Source organism: Podarcis vaucheri (genome assembly GCF_965113315.1).
Source record: "Podarcis vaucheri genome assembly, chromosome: 12".
In the NCBI taxonomy this organism is placed as follows: domain Eukaryota; kingdom Metazoa; phylum Chordata; class Lepidosauria; order Squamata; family Lacertidae; genus Podarcis; species Podarcis vaucheri.
Window position 1 is genome coordinate 43,790,088 of NC_138750.1, and position 16,584 is coordinate 43,806,671.

Consider the following 16,584-nt stretch of genomic DNA (forward strand, 5'->3'; position numbering starts at 1 on the left):
AATAATGAACTGTGTTGATCAAAAAGCTAATGGTATGTGCATGTTCTGGCCAAGTGAACAGAACACGCAAAGAAGTGTAAAGACTGGCTATACTACACTAGTTACAAACAATGAGTGTTGTAACATGCCAAAAGCTACTCAATATAAGTTCCGAACAATGAGTGTTGTGATATGCCAAGAACATGCCAAAGAAAGGGAGAAATGCCAAGATTCAGATGAACACCAAGAAGACTATATAAGACGAGACTTTTCAGATCAGTCTGTGTATCAGACGCAGATGGGATTCCCACTGTCTGGTCACCCATAGCTTTTACTGAACCTAATCAATTCAGTGAAGAGCCAGTGAGTATGGATGTGTGAATGAGTGCATATTCCCTGTCTTGTTATATGTTATGTTTGCCGGCACTCCTCAGTCTTTCCCATCACCATCTGATGGTTTTGGCCTGAGATGCTGATGCTTGAAGCAGGGACTTTTTGCATGGAAGGCATATGTGCTATTACCACTCAGTTATAGCTTCTCCCTTGTGCTCTCTTACGGGGGGGGGGGGGGACTGCACTAGGAAATAATTAAGGAGCCCCTACTCCCAGCTGTTATTTAAAAAGGGGAGATGGGACAGATGAAGATGTATTTAACATCATGTCTACTTTGGCCCCCAGTGGTAACTAGAATATATTGGCTCCATCTAAATGTCCACTTTCTGGCTGGTGCTTGCCATTAATGAATGGTCATTGACATTATGTTCCCTAAGGATTATCTCCAAATGACCACACAGAAAAAATAGAATCGTATCATTGTAGAGTTGGAAGGGACCCCAAGGGTCATCTAGTCCAACCCCTGCAATGCCGCGCTCACCCTGTTGGGGAAACATATTTTAATTTTAGATGTGGATTCATTGAACTAATTATTTTATACTTTTCAGAATAAAAGTAAAAAAACTGATGGACACTGAGGATGAAATTGCCATTGTGGGGATCGGATGCAATTTTCCTGGAGGTGAGCACTGCCCCTTTAAATTACATATTAAATATAAGTCAATGTGTAGTGGGTGCTACCAGAGATCTTTATATTAGAACTAACAGGGAATGTGATTATACTTCTAGTGCAATGATACAGCAGCATTCATATAGCAGCTTTTTAATGATCATAATCTGTATCGGCTCACGTGGGAAGGCTGAATCATGGATGCACACTTCTGATATACAGTTCTATGATAAAATAATATAGAATCATAATATCAGAACTGGAAGGGGCCAAGAGGGTCATCTAGTTTAACCCCCTGCAACGCAGGAATCATTTTGCCAAACATGGGGCTCAAAGCCATGACCCTAAGATTAAGAGTCTGATGCTCTACTGGCTGAGCTATCATGTTGAGTTATTTACTCAGAATTTTTTAATTGTCTTATACAATGGAACTTTGGTTTTTGAGCATCTCGGAAGACAAACGATTTGGAAGCCGAATGCCAAAAACCGGGAAGTGAATGCTTCCGTTTTCGAATGCGCCTCAGAAGTCGAACGGCTCTTCCAGAACGGATTACGTTTGACAACCGGTGTTCCATTGTAGTTTCTGTCAAACGAATCACACCAAAATAATTTAAGTTTCTATTTTAATAAATAAACTATTGGGAAGTAAATTCCAGCTATCTAAAATAATATATTTTCAACAGGTGAAGGAATTGATAATTTCTGGCGAGTTCTAGTAGAAGGCAGAAACTGTGTTGTAGAAATACCTCCGGAAAGATTTGAAACCAAAAGCTGGTATGATCCAGACAGTCACAAACCAGGAAAGACAAGCACAAGACATGCCGCTTTTACCAAAGAGTAAGTGTTAATGCTTAATCACACGATGGTGGAAAATAAACTGTGAATCAGCTCCAAGGAAACAGAACACTAAACTGTTTTTAATATTTTTTATTGTAAAGTAATTTGCCTAAACGTACACATTTGGTGTATGTTAAGGAAAATAGATAATACATTTCAAAGACACTTTTCTACGTGTGATGCCAGTCATTTTTTCATAGTAAGCAAAAATGGTTTTGGAGCTACAGGCTTGAAGCAGTTTGTTTTAGCTTAATATGATTGTCCCATAGACGGTACAATTCCAGATGAGTTCAATGGGCTTTGCTCCCAGGTTAACTGGGTATAGGATTGCAGCCTGAACTACATAACTATTTAAGTCAGTTTATTTGGAAATAGAATTTACTGCAAATTGTTTCTTAATCTTAATTACACAGTGTGTAAATTATTTTCAGAATCTGTGGCTACAGCATGTGGGTGGGTGAGATGGTGGACACTGGCTTAAAAGTAGCTTTGAAAAAGAATTGGATCATAGAAATTTGTCCATCAATGACTATTACTCAGGATAACTAAATGGAACAGCTATGAGTTTTTTGTTTTGTTTTTAATCCACAAATTTAAACTGTTTCAGTTTGTATTTTAATAGATGTGCAGTTGTTTCTTGAACATCTTAACCAGAATATTTTTTATATAACCTGTTTACTCATGGAGGTTTTTATTGTATTTCCCTTAACCATATGACAAATCCCATTTTATCTCATTTTTTGGCAATTAAAGTGTCTATTTGAACTGGGCTATCAACTTGTTTTGCTGCATCTACTTGTTTTATATATAAAACAATGAATGAATGAATGAACTTTATTACGGTCTCAGACCAGAATTAAAAAAGCATATAGATAAAATAGCAGTTAGGATTTTTTAACCAATAATTGTTAGAGCAAATGAGGACAAGGAAACAGGCATAGGATAAAACATTTGGATTAAACACGACCTAAAAGCAGCATTTGATACAGTCTCCAGAACCAACACACAAACACAGCTCTTAGAGTCAGGTGCAGCCACCTAGGACATCTAACAGACCCTATTAATACCTTCAAAGTGTAGCCTTATGAGGCTTTGCCCTCGGGTGGGAAAAATATTGCGCCTGGGAAAGGGAAGTGGGAGTCAACAGACACTCAAGGAATAGTTTCGGAGAAAAGGCTTTTATTTCTACCATCCATGAACTGGTAGAAGGAGCAAGTGTGATAAGTCACAAAAAGCATGCATGAGTTCACAATCATGTACACAAGCATATATAGCCCTTTCCAGTTCCCTCCCCCTTTCTCCTCCCTCAGGAGTTCCTCTGAGCATGAACAGAAAGCTGTTTTGGGACTATTGTGGACTCTTGGCACCCTTCCCAGGAAAAGGGGGGGTGAGAAGCCAAGGGGTTTTCAGCATGTTCAGATATGTTTCAATCTCTTGTTCTGGCATGGTTCCCGGACAGAAAGTAAGTTGCAATGTGGTTCTTTAGCAAGGCCAGAAGACATGAGAAAGGCCTGAGAAACAATGGACTGTTCTCTACCTTTGTTACAGCAGAGCGGAATGTTTCTGATGCTTAGCTGCTGAGAAAATGATTTTGAAAAGTTTTGAGAAGCTTTGAGCCTGCTTTGGTGGGGGGTGACTTCGGGCCTAGGTGAGGTCACCTGTCCTCACTTTCCTTCAAAAGGAGTCAGGCAAGGGTGCCTATTGGCCCCTCTACTATTTTTTATAATTTCTATCTAAATAACTTAGTATCTGCACTCAATGACTCAGAACTCCACCCGCCGAAGATTGCAAATCGGCATATTTCGGTCCTGCTATATGCCGATGATGCGGTAATTCTATCTAGAACCTCCATTGGACTCAAAAGAGCACTAAGAAAGCTCGCAACATACTGTGAAACTGAATGTCTCAAAAACAACTATCAAAAGACCAAGATACTCGCTTTTGGGGAAAAACCAAAGCTTAGAAGCTGGGAACGCCAAGGCCATAAACTAGAACAAGCCACAAACTACAAGTATCTAGGAATGGTGGTACAGGCCTCAGGAACCAACAAACTACACATAACCTCCATCGGGAGTTCAGCGGAAAAAACCGCAAATGGTATCCTTAAATTCTTCAGAGCACAAGGGGGCTTCTTGGTCCCCACAGCTCTAAAATTATACAAGGCCAAAACTTTGGCACAACTCCTCTATGGTTCCTTTTTGGGCCCGCCTTCCTCTGCTTTCTCCCCACTTGAGAGAGTTCAATTTATAAAACAATGTCCATAAGTTATCATCCAATTTTGAAAATAACTGCTTATAAGCAGTGAACACCTGAATACCACTTGTGAGGTAGCAGAAGAGGACTTTTGCCTTCCTACCCTGCTCAAAAGCTTTTCAGAAACATCTGTCTGCCCAATATTGCAAATAGGATGCTGGACTAGATAGGCCTTGATCCTAATGGCTGCTTAACCAGTCATAGGGTGGGTGGCTTGGAAGCCAGCCACAGCAAGCTCCTATCCCTGGGGAGCAACGCCTGAGCAAGGTGGTCGGCTATTGGGGAATTCCCAGGCTGGCTGCCAGGGATATATGGGCTTTCCTGCCATCTGTTTATTTGAATTTCATTTTATACAGTGTTTTGATAAGAGCTGAAACTAGTGTGGAATCTGAAATATTCAGGCATGTGCAACGTTATGACTAGGATCCAAAATCTAGAAGAAAGCCTCTTCCTTTTGTGGAAGGCCTGTTTCTGATTCAACAAAAGAGAGTAGTCCTAACTCTAAATAAGTCCTTTCATTTGCAAGAACTCTTGCACAAGACTTTGCACTAGCGCTTCTCAAAACCTTTGAGTGCCCCTCTGTATTCTAAAGCTTGTATCTTTATTTACCATGTGTTTAATATAGCCTTTTGCTAGTATAAAGGTTCAGAACAGCACCCCTACATTTTCTCCCTCTACTCATGGTACTTTGGATCCAATTCTACAAATATTTGTGTCCACTATCCTAAGCCACTGTTAAGTAGTGGCTCTAAATATTCTTCTATTTTCATTCTACCTTCCCCAAGAACAAATGACCAAATTATTAAAGCCTTTTATTTAAAAATGATTAATGGAAATAATTTTCTAGAAGTCAAAATATTTGATTGTCATATTAATGAATGTGCCATGAGTTGGTTGCATATTATTTTCTCCTACTTACAATGTTATTATCTGACTTCTGTTTTGTAGGTTTAATGCATTTGACAACAGACTTTTTGGAATTAATGATGTGGAAGCTGAGCGTATGGATCCCCAGCAGAAATTACTCCTGGAATGCACATATAGAGCACTGGAAGATGCAGGAGTCCCTAGAGAAAACATAAGTGGTTCAAAAACAGGGGTTTTTGTTGGTGAGATGATAATTTGAAGCTTAAAACAGTTGCACTAATTTAGGAGCATAGACTGGAACATATAGGGCTGGTCTACATAATTCTCTTAGGTTGCAATCCTATACACACTTAAAAAGGTAAAGGTAAAGGACCCATGGCAGTTAAGTCCAGTCGCGAACGACTCTGGGGGCGCAGCGCTCATATCTGCAGACAGTTTTTCTGGGTCAGGTGGCTAGCATGACTAAGCCACTTCTGGCGAAACCAGAGCAGCGCACGGAAATGCCGTTTACCTTCCCGCCGGAGTGTTACCTATTTATCTACTTGCACTTTGACGTGCTTTCAAACTGCTAGGTTGGCAGGAGCAGGGACTGAGCAATGGGAGCTCACCCCGTCACGGGGATTCGAACCCCCAACCCTAGGCTCAGTGGTTTAGACCACAGCACCACCCACGTCCACGTACTTACTTGGGAGTAAATCCCATTAGCTTAGATCCTACTCAGTTATGAATAGAATTTTCCTATTGTGGTGGTGTGTTAATGAAGTCTTATGAACACTTAAGGTTCATTTGCAGATCACTTAAAAACCCCAAAAAAGTGATTGGTAATGGTGAAATAGCTCCCAAATATACATCAGAACATTTGAAAAATGGGTTCAACATACCTATATTTATTGAACAAATGAACTTTAATTGATGTCAACAGGTAACACATGCTAATGTAATTCAGCCACTGTTAAAGACAATTGAGAGTATCTATTGCTGACTACACAATATTTTTGAAGAAAATGTGAAGTTGTCTAGACAGTAAATATAACCGTGCTTAAGAGCATTACAAGCTAAAGAAAGTTTAAACTGATATAACTCAAGAAACAAACATGTAACTATTGGTTACATGAACAGCACTGTTGATGGTGATTAATCAGTTACATGATTTGCAGTTTTAAAAAATAAAGTCTAGTGTATTAAGAGAGCTGTTGGACTTTATGATCATTAAAAGAACTTCTGTGACTATCAGCTGCTTTGAATAGAACATGTAAATATGGATTTTATAGTAAATAAAACACATAAATAATACTATGCTATAAAGCAACATTTATGCAGTATTTCCAATATTCAGTTCAAATTTGAGGAATAATACGGTTTTCATATTATTAGTGATGTATGTAAAACATTCTTGTAAAACATGATCATTTGTACAGCAACCCTGTTAGGTAGGTGAACTGCATTCAGATTTTATATACTGGAGACCTGCGGAGAGATTAGCAGAGAGCTAGGAAATGCAATTTATGGTGGATTTGTTATTTTTAACCCTAGTCTCACAACTCAAAGTCTATCCACTTAGCTGATCAGTACTCACAAACCTGAATAGCTGCATAGCATTCCCTTACGAAGATGACTCAATGAAAAGCCTAATCTTGTTGTGTAGATTGAAGCATGTTGTGTGTGGCAGATCTAGAGCAATAAATGCAATCAAGTTGTTCAGAATGAATACTGTACTCTCAATGTACTATGCTGGTAACACAGTACATCTTTGGTATTCACAGGTATGATGAATCAAGACTACAGGCTAATGAGTGGCAGAACCCCCACTGAAGCAAGCCACTACGATGGCACCGGGACAGCAATGAGCATAGCTGCTAACCGGATTTCATATACATTTAATCTGACTGGGCCATCGGTTGCCATTGACACGGCTTGCTCCTCATTTTCTTATGCTTTGCACTTTGCTTTGCATGCAATTAAACAAGGTAATGAGATCTAATAGTTTTCCACTCGTTCATATTCTTCCTTTCCTCTAAGGACCTCAAAGTGGCAAACAAGTCCCCACTGCACGCGATATTGCCTCTTATATTGCCTCTTATTCCCTATTTAGCAGCATCAGTTGCAAGGCACAGTAAAATATTGGAATATGTTTCTGGAAAGGTCTGAAGTTTGTATGTTGTGAAAGCCTTCCCCCCCCCCCAGAAAACCCCCAGCCTTCTGAAGGCCACAGGCACTCACAAATAAGACTGACATATTTCAAAGTATAATTCTGGGATTTATCTTGGTCTTCCTTATACTATGCTCATTGCGGACCAGTTATATTATGTCATGTCACACAGGGTGCATTTTGTAATTTAGGTATGTTGCCTCACAGACCATAAACTCCAGTAGGCAAGCACTGAATGGAAGTGAGAGAGAAAAGAGCTTATAGGAATGATGTAGCTAACCGTAAGTTAGGAAAATAATTTTATATTAATTTAGTGACAAGATGTAGACATTTGCTTTACTCACACTAGAACATTTTAAAGAGAACAACAGATTTCCCCTAACAAACAATGAGAGACTTACTGTTGCGTGTTGAGACCCCGAAACCACCCCTTCATTGATGAATAAGACACAAGGGCACAGGTATTAGGTTAAATGTTATTGGGCAAATTTAGGCCACAGCTTTATTGGTTACAGAATGTGAGCTTTATTGGCTTAGGCATTGGATTGACCCGACTACATCTGACTCCTGCTCGTCACACAGGGAGTCCAGTAAGGGTCAACAACGGATAGGGGGAACCCCGTCCATGCAAACCAACTCGAGGTAACCCAGGGTTCCTGATGGGGTCGTGGCATGGCCCTGGCCCTGCCCCAGGCTTCGGACAAGATTCACACCCCTGGATTCCTTTAACGGAATGCCCTTAAGCTTGGAGGGGCAGGTAAATGTGTATGTTTGTATATACCGATGTAATCTTTTCAGAAGACTAAATACTGAGCCTTATGCTGAACAGAAATGCATTCATTATTTTACCCTACAGGAGACTGTGAAGCTGCTCTTTGTGGAGGAGTGAGCTGCATAATGGAACCACAGGTCTTCGTCGCTCTTAGTAAGGCAAAGATGCTATCCCCTGAAGGAGTCAGCAAACCATTTTCTATAAAGGCCGATGGCTATGGAAGGGGAGAAGGTTGTGGAGTTATTTTGCTGAAATCGTTAAAGAAGGTATGAGTATAGACACGGGATTCACAAACTCCTGACTCTTAATTCATTAAACCTAGGAATTATGTCTAATTCTATTTATAAAATAGTCATAGCTGGTAGAATGCTCACCATGTCTCATAATCTTTGTTATAAGAGAGAGAGCATATCATAAAATGTTAACTGAGTTATATTGCACTGGCTGTGTTTGCCATCCCTATGTTTCACAACTTTAAGAAGCTTTATCTCTTTTCATCTTCTTTAAAATAGGCGCAGGAAGACTTCAGCAAAATATGGGGTGTCATCAGCGTGAGTGCAGTCAACCAGAATGGAAGATCCGTCACACCAATCACCAGACCATCTCAGGAGGAACAGGAGAAGTTGCTGCTCAGCATCTACCCAGAGCGTGTTGATCCATCTGTTGTGCAATATATTGAAGCACATGGCACAGGGACACCTGCAGGAGATCCTGTTGAGGCAGAGAGCTTAGGTAATGTCATTGGTCAAAAGAGGTCTCCTAATCTGCCCCCTCTCCAGATTGGCTCCGTTAAAGGGAACATTGGGCACACAGAGTCGGCTGCTGGGGCAGCAGGCTTAATCAAAGTTCTTCTCATGATGCACCATGGGAAGATAGTCCCATCCTTGCACTTTTCAGAGAGCACCAGCAGCATAAATACAGGGAAACTGAATCTCTCCATCCCAACAACAGTGGAGAAGTGGGAGGAGCCTGGTGAATACGGCAGAGTTGCTGGGATCAACTGTTTTGGATTTGGGGGCACCAATGCCCATGTGGTTGTCAGACAGTTTAAACAAACCCAGGTTATTTCTCCAGTCCGAAGGCCTGTCGAATTATTTGTCATTTCGGCAGCTTCAGGAAATTCTCTCAAACGAGCGATAGAAGACACAGCTAGGTACCTTAATACAAGTGACTCAGCGACACTCCCAAATCTGGCCTACACATCTGCTTGTAGAAGAAGCCATATAAACTACAAGTACAGAAAAGCATTTGTGGCATCTTCACTACAGAAACTAGAGCAACAGCTTTCCCCTGTGGCTGAACTGGAAACAGCTCCGCTGAAGAAACCACCACAATTAATTTTTGTATTCTCTGGTAACGGTCTGGATCTGAAAGGGATACCTGAGATATTGCTAAGGTCTGAGCCAGTGTTTAGAGACAAATGCAAAGAAATAGAAAGGCTGTTTCTAGAACATCTTCCCACAGGAATCCTAAAATCAAAAGAAAATGAATACAAAGATTTCTCCAGGCCTGAAGTTGCCCAGCCCTTACTCTTTACACTGCAGGTGGCCTTGGTTACACTCCTGCAACACTGGGGCATTAAGCCAATTGCTGCTGTTGGCCATTCAGTTGGCGAAGTAGCTGCTGCCCATTGTGCTGGCTTGATTTCCCTGGAAGATGCTGTCAAAGTCATCTACCACAGAAGCAGGCTACAGGCTAAAGTCACTGGAGGCAGAATGCTGGTGGTTGGCAACATTCCCGTTGCAGAAGTGTCAGCAGCCATTGGAGCATATTCCGGGAAAGTCTGTGTTGCAGCATTTAACAGTCCTTTGTCTTGCACCTTATCAGGAGATGAAACGTCTATCCATGCCATTCAGAAAGATCTGGCTGAGCACTTCAGTAAAAGAAACATATTTCTTCATGTTTTAAATGTGCCAGCTGCATATCACAGCCAAATGATGGATCCAGTACTAACTGAGATAGCAGACAATCTATCAGAATTAAAGAAAGGGAAGCCAGAGATTGACCTAATTTCGACAGCAACAGGGAAGGCCTTTTCAGATGGTGATTTTGTTACAGGCACCTACTGGGCCAGACAGGTTCGGGATCCTGTTTTTTTTGCAGAGGCTATAACAACTGCAGCAAAAAGCAGAGATGATCCTGTATTTGTGGAAATTGGTCCCCAGCGTGCACTGAAAAGATATATAATTGAAGCATTAGGGACACAAGCTAAAGTTTTTCCTTCCTTGCACCTTGACAAAGAATATATGACACTTCTCACACTTGTTAAAGGCCTTTTTGAATTGGGAGTCAATCCAGATTGGGAGCACATCTATGCAGGATATCAGGGTGTACCTGCAGCCTACCCCAGGTATCAATTTGATCATAAGAAGCTCATGTCATTTTTAAACAGGCTCCAGCAGCCAACTCAAACCAAGCTGAACGCAAACCACCTGTCAATTCATAATGTCAGCAACGGCAGTTCAGAATTCAAGCATTCCATATCTCAGACAGCGACTCCCTATTTGTACGAGCACAAGCTCAATGGTGTTGCTCTGGTTCCTGGTGCCTTTTTTGTTGAACTTGCTTTGTCAGCTGTGATGGCTAGCTCAGGAAGAAAGGAGCCCTTAAGTTTGTGTCAGATGAGCATGAAGTTTGAATCACCTTGTGTTTTAAGTGAAAATTCTCATGATTTGAAGCTAACAGTAGTATCACAAAAGGAAAAAAAAGATTTCAAAATACTGTCCTCATCTGGTGCAGTATATGTATCTGGACAGATCACATGGAACCAAGAAACCTTTCTTGAAGAAAATAACATTTCATATAGACATGTTTTTCAGCGTTGTAAATCAATGGTCAGAAAGGATGAAATATACGAAGCATTATCTCGTTTCGGATTTCAGTATGGTTCAGTATTCAAGCAGCTGAGTGATGTGTTTTATTTTGAAGAGCTGAAGGAAGCCATAACCATCCTTAAGGTGAACAAGCAAACCAGGGAAGAACTGCACAAGCATTTTATTCATCCAGTGATATTAGACTGCTTTCTGCAAATGACTGGTGTGATGACCACAAAAACCAGGAACAACTGTACAGGGTTTCCTTCCAACATAGGCAGCCTTGTAATTGTCCGACCTTTGGAAGAGGAAATGATGATATATCTGAAAACAAGTAAGTCTACTGAGAACTATTTAGAATTTTGTGGATGCTTCACAGATAAACAAGGCTCTGTTTTGGTTGAGATTAAACGTGTTGGGATCACTCTTCTGAAGAGAGCGTCCAATAGTGATGATGCTTTCCTTTTTGAAAATCAGTGGAAAGAGGTAACCCCTTCTCGGATTATCCAAACCTCAGGAGATGCACCCAGAGCTGCAGTGTTTGCTGACAAAATTGGAGTTTCTCAACAGCTCAAAAAATATTTACATAAAGATTCTAGGTTTTTGATGTATGAAGACTGGGAGCAATTACTGGTGTCAGGAAGCGCAAATTCAGCTGCTCAGGACAAAATTAGGCTAGAGGTACATGACTACAGTGATGTTTTGTTTATGTGGGGAATTCAAAGATCAAATGGAGAAAATCCTGAGAGTGTTGTTGCAAGCTTATCCAAATGTTGTGAAGCTTTCCGGCAACTTGTCGTTGCATTGAGAGAGAAGAACAGTCATGGTTCCATCAAGATAATTACATATAGAGCAACAGGCAGGACTGTAGACCACATTAACCCTGGCTTGGCCTTGTATGGGATGGTAAGATCCTGCATTCTTGAAGTTACTGAAATCACATTTCAGATTATTGATATCGTTTCAACAAGTACAATGGACATAGCAGTTTTAGCAGATGTTTTAGTAGAATATGAAGCAGATAAATATGCTGAAGTCTGGATTAATCAGGGGAGAATTTACACTTCTGAAATTAGATGTACACAGGTTGATGACTGGTCCTATAATGAGCCTTTTCAGTCTCTTCAAGAATCTGAGCTGTCAACTTTTTACACTTCTGAGCCTCATGAAGTAAGAAATCTATTTGCCGAGCCAGCTGACCACATTGAGATTTCTCTTGATAATCACAATGTTGAAGTGCAAGTTGAGAAAATAAGTATCCATTCTGAAGACTATTATCCTGTTAGTGTTTCCAGCTGTAACTTTGGAAACACATTATACTGGAATTCACAGACCATTGATAAATACAGGTTCTTGGCTCTGGACTACAGTGGGACGGTGGTTGCAACAGGCAGTGATGTAAAAAAGATCAAAGTGGGAGATCATATTGTTTCATGCTACCCAGTGGCTGCATCTTCAAGAATCAGGATTCCAGAAGCAGTGTGTTTCAAAACCCAGAAATTTCCATGTTTTCAAATTGTACCCTGTGTCTCCTTCTTCAGGATAGGATGGGAAATTTTGCACCAGATGTTACCAAAGATGAAACGGAATAGATTTTTAGGCATTATTTCTGATGAACCACAGTCGGTTTTGTGTAAAGTGCTTGCTTTGTCAGCTCAGGAACAGGGCTGGAACACCTTATGTACAGCACTTGACAGCAACCTGGAAAAAAGAGTAGCTCAATGCAACGCCCTTGTCTTTCTGCCCTTCCTAGAAAGATTACCCAAAGACGTCTTAGCCCGTCTTTCACATCTTGAGGATGTTGTGGTAATCGATGGCAACCACCATTCTGAACACTTGCGATCTCTAATTGGAAGCGGTCATGAAAACTTTCAAATTCATATTCTCAGTCTTGCAACCATTTTTCAGAAATCATCGCTGAAACATTCCCACAAGCCTTTCAGTGACTGGTTGAAATCAATGCAACGCAGGCAATTCAAGGACTTGCCTTGTTCCGTTTTTCAGCCGACAGAAAACAGTGAGAGCATAGACACAATAACATCCTACTTTACCTGTAAGGCTGTCTCATTTGCTGTGCTGAAAAGCAATGGGCAGAACAGGTGTATTTCTGACATACCAGTGTGTGAAGCAAAGCGGAAGATGTTTAAGCAGAATGCTGTTTACATAGTCACAGGAGGACTCACTGGGCTTGGCTATGAAACTGTTAGATTTATTGCTCAAAATGGAGGAGGATGCATCGTGATCCTTTCAAGGAGAAAGCCCAGCATTGAAAAGCAGAAGGAAATAAGTGATTTGCAGATTCAGAACAAGTGGAGCAAGGTCATCAGTCTGCAGTGCAATGTGACTTTTTGGCCTGAGGTTGAGAAAGCAATCAGTTCAATCAGCAAAATCTTTCCAAAGTGTCCAATCAAAGGTGTTTTCCACAGTGCTGTGGTTTTGCATGATGGGCGCATTGAAAATATGACGCTCTCTAGCTTTGAGAAAGTTTTAAGCCCGAAGGTTGCTGGTGCCATCAATCTGCACCACGCCACTCAGGGACAGGCTCTTGATTATTTTGTATGTTATTCATCTGTTGCTTCCTTCATTGGAAGTTCATTGCAAGCAAACTATGCTGCCGCCAATTCCTTCCTGGACCTTTTCTGCCAATTCAGAAGAAACTGTGGACTGTCAGGACAATCCATCAACTGGGGTGCCTTGAATCTGGGACTACTGGAAGGTCAAAATCAACTTCAAAAATTGGTGGAATCAAAGGGTATATCAATTCTGCAAGTGGATGAGATCTATGAGAATCTTAAAACAAGCTTAACTCTGAACCACCCTCAGCAAGCTGTCGTGAAGCTGAACTTCAAAACAATGCTCAACCATTACTATCGTCAAATTCCAGCAATCAGAAGTCGCCTGCATACAATTATGATAGAACATTTTGGCAGTCAGGCTGAGCATTTTGAACAAGCCATGTCCAAGGATTTTGCTGCACTAAAATCTGAAGACTATATCATATCATTGGTGAGTCAGCTCACTAGTACAGATCCAAGTGACATTACAACGAATACACCCCTTTTGTCCCTTGGCATAGATTCCATGTTGGCCATGACTCTGCGCAATCTCATTTGTCTAGAACAAAAGGTTGATATACCACTTGTGAAAATTCTTGATCCTCATAGCACAGTGCTTAGTTTAGCACTGCTTTTAGAAGACTGTTCTAAGGAACCTGGGGAACCTACTGTATGTACTCGAGTATAAGCTGACCCGAATATAAGCCGAGGCACCAAATTTTAGCACAAAAAACTGGGAAATCTTATTGACTTGAGTATAAGCCGGTTCACCACACCACAAACCTGGTGGCGGCGGCAGCAGCGGAAGAAGAAAGGGCTGCTTTCTGGCTGCTTGTTCCTCCGCCGCCGCCGCTGCCAAGAGCCTCCTTATAAAATGAAAAGAAGATCTTATTATGGAAAAACTAGGCATAGGAGCCGCGGTTGGGAGAGGCACAGCACAGCTCCTGTGCCTGCCCTTGCGAGACATGGGCGGCGGCGGCGGCAGGACTGGCGGCGAGAAAGGGCTCCTTTTGGGCTGCTCGTCCCTCCGCCACTACTGCCTCACTCAAGTATAAACCGAGGGGGGCTTTTCCAGCATAAAAATATGTGCTGAAAAAGTTGGCTTATACTCGAGTATATACGGTAAGTGATTCCTGAGGGGAAAATGAACTGTGAAGTAGTAACCTGAAATATCTTTTCCTAGCTTTAGTGTTGATTTTATTTGCGTCATTAAAAAAAATATCTAATTTTTCTATTAATAGTGACCCTCAACAAGAACCATAATTTGGATTAACTAAATAGATGTAATTATAGTCTTAGTTAGTGCCAGCTGCTATTTCACCACAATCATTTAAATCTGCTGACAGTTAAGCTTTTCATGTGAGGACTTATCCATACTTACCTTGTGCCCCACTCTTTCCAGACACAGGTTCGTGCTTTAAAGCTTTGTCTCCAAGCATGTGTGGTTTTTGCCCTGGAGCTTTCCCTGCAAAAATCCACTCTTTAGCTCTCAGTCGGTGCAAATGTCAATTCAGGCTTTCAGTGGGTTGAAGTTTGCTCTGATTGACTGCTAAAATGCAGGTTTTCATGGGGAAAGCTCCACAGCAAAAAAATAAAGGGGTGCTGGGACATGGAGCTTTAAAGTACAGCATGGAAAGAGCAGAGGAAAGGTTGATAAGCCCAGAGGCTCCTGAAACAGCTTACTCTGAACCATTTTGGGGCATTCTTGGTTTGCCCTTCCTAATGTTTTAGCATGCTTAAGACAAGTAAAGTGGTTTACGGGGATCACTTGCCCTTTATGAGAGGGTGGAGAGGCTGAGCTTGAGTTTGAACATTAAACACAGGATTTTAAAATGAATGTAAAATGTGTTTCTGATTTTTTTTTTTATCTACAAGTCATTTGCTCCACTACAGTATGTTTTGTGTGTTTATCTTCTCCCTTTTGAAAACTGATCAAGGAAATTCAAACAACCATTACAATACATAGCATTTTTCACTGCGATCTCACAGTTTCCAAGGGAGACACGACATAGTGCTTTGCTTCTGCCTCTCCTGGGTCTTTTAAAAAGTGAACTGAGCAAAGGGCTGTATTTGGAGTTCAGTCCTCACTGCCATTAGCTGCCTTCATTCCCAGGTCTGTATGCAGTATAATTAACATTACGCTTTATATTTTGCAGACTTTGGAGGTTAGTTAAGTACCATATTAGTTAACTTTGCATATCATGTTTAAAATTGTGAAATACATATTCTCCCCCCCCCCCCGATTTTTAATATGGAAGATGTTTTTACCTTCATTACTACTTTGTACTTGCATATTTTATAATTTTATGCTATACAGCGAAGTCTTTTTGCTTTATTACTACTTTGCATCAAAAATAACCATTATTACTCTTTGTGTTCAAATAAATTACATTGTTTTAATCAGTTAATAAAGATGTACTTGTTTTCAATCAGTTAATAAAGGTGTACTTTTATGTGATTAAATGGAAAGTTTATTCTTAATACAAAAAGGGGGGTGTTATTTCAGATTTTTGTTGAAGGGGGACAAGACTCTCAGCATGTTTTAAAGATTCTTTGTAGGTATATTTAATATTACTTTAGTAAGAATTCTTGCATTACAAAATATTTTTTCCCCCAGCTGATACATATAGATTCTTATACATGTGAGTGTACAAGGAAGAAATTTATGTTTAGTGCCGCACAGGGATGGGAAACCTGCAGCTCTTCCGCTATTGCTGGACTCCAGTTCTTATCTGCTCCAGCCAGCAGGGTCAATGGTCAGAGCTGATGGGAGTTGAAGCTCAGCAGTGCCAGGGTGGGAACCAGCTCCCATCCTTGCTGCAGGACTTGGGAGCTGACCATGGCCCTAGTGGGGACTCCTTCTGCATCTCAGTCAGGGTACTCATTCCTGAGGGTAGCTCATACACTGAAGCCTCTTAACAGTGAGTATGTCCGTTCCATTACAGTGGATTTGATAATGGTTTGCCAAGTTTGTAACATGCCCTGGGTCCTCCGTTATAATGGAGAAAGGCAGCCTAGAAATGGAAGAAGTCACATTGTGTCACTGACACCACAAATGTGGGTGGAATAAGGCCTACTTACTGAGGACAGAGTGCAGCAGGGCTTATTCTAAACTACCCCCCCCCCACTGCAATAGTAGTTCCCCCTCCTCAAACTTTTAGTAAACAAAAGGAAGGGGTGGGCAAATGAAAATTATCAGCAAAATAAAGGAAGAAATAGACTACAAGGCTGAGGAAATCATTGGTGGCAAGGAAAAGATAGGTACATAAAAGAAGAATTCACTGGATGCCAAGATACAGGTTTGGGGCAATTTCTCTTTGGTTCACTCATGTGCACAACTGCACAAAAAATATTTC

At 41.0% G+C, this 16,584-nt stretch overlaps 2 protein-coding genes across 3 annotated transcripts in view; both read left to right on the forward strand.

Annotated features, from left to right (window-relative positions):
* Positions 1-239, forward strand: part of LOC309515861 (phenolphthiocerol synthesis polyketide synthase type I Pks15/1-like) — a gene marked incomplete at its 3' end in the record, with an annotated part of 14,548 nt that extends 14,309 nt beyond the window's left edge. The window contains exon 8 of the mRNA XM_082194075.1: positions 180-239. Within this exon, the coding sequence (XP_082050201.1) occupies positions 180-239 (60 nt within the window). The remainder of the gene's footprint in view (positions 1-179) is intronic.
* On the forward strand, positions 34-15,645 carry LOC309515680 (phenolphthiocerol synthesis polyketide synthase type I Pks15/1-like). Of its 2 annotated transcripts, XM_082193721.1 has the most exons (7): positions 34-994; positions 1,666-1,819; positions 5,021-5,181; positions 6,703-6,906; positions 7,945-8,126; positions 8,373-13,898; positions 14,356-15,645. In XM_082193721.1, exons 1-7 carry the CDS (start codon positions 940-942, stop codon positions 14,356-14,358), a joined length of 6,285 nt encoding a protein of 2,094 aa, XP_082049847.1. In that variant the 5' UTR covers positions 34-939; the 3' UTR covers positions 14,359-15,645. The 2 variants fall into 2 exon arrangements, with proteins under 2 accessions (XP_082049847.1, XP_082049846.1); XM_082193720.1 differs by lacking the exon at positions 14,356-15,645 and having other exon boundaries at positions 8,373-14,124.
* The last annotated feature ends 939 nt before the right edge of the window (positions 15,646-16,584 follow it).

Bases quoted from the DNA above. Each gene is read 5' to 3' on its own strand.
- LOC309515680 (XM_082193720.1), top strand. From the start codon at position 940: ATGGACACTGAGGATGAAATTGCCATTGTGGGGATCGGATGCAATTTT. The intron at 995-1,665 runs GTGAGCACTGCC...TATTTTCAACAG, and splicing joins CGGATGCAATTTTCCTGGAG to GTGAAGGAATTGATAATTTC. The intron at 1,820-5,020 runs GTAAGTGTTAAT...TCTGTTTTGTAG, and splicing joins CATGCCGCTTTTACCAAAGA to GTTTAATGCATTTGACAACA.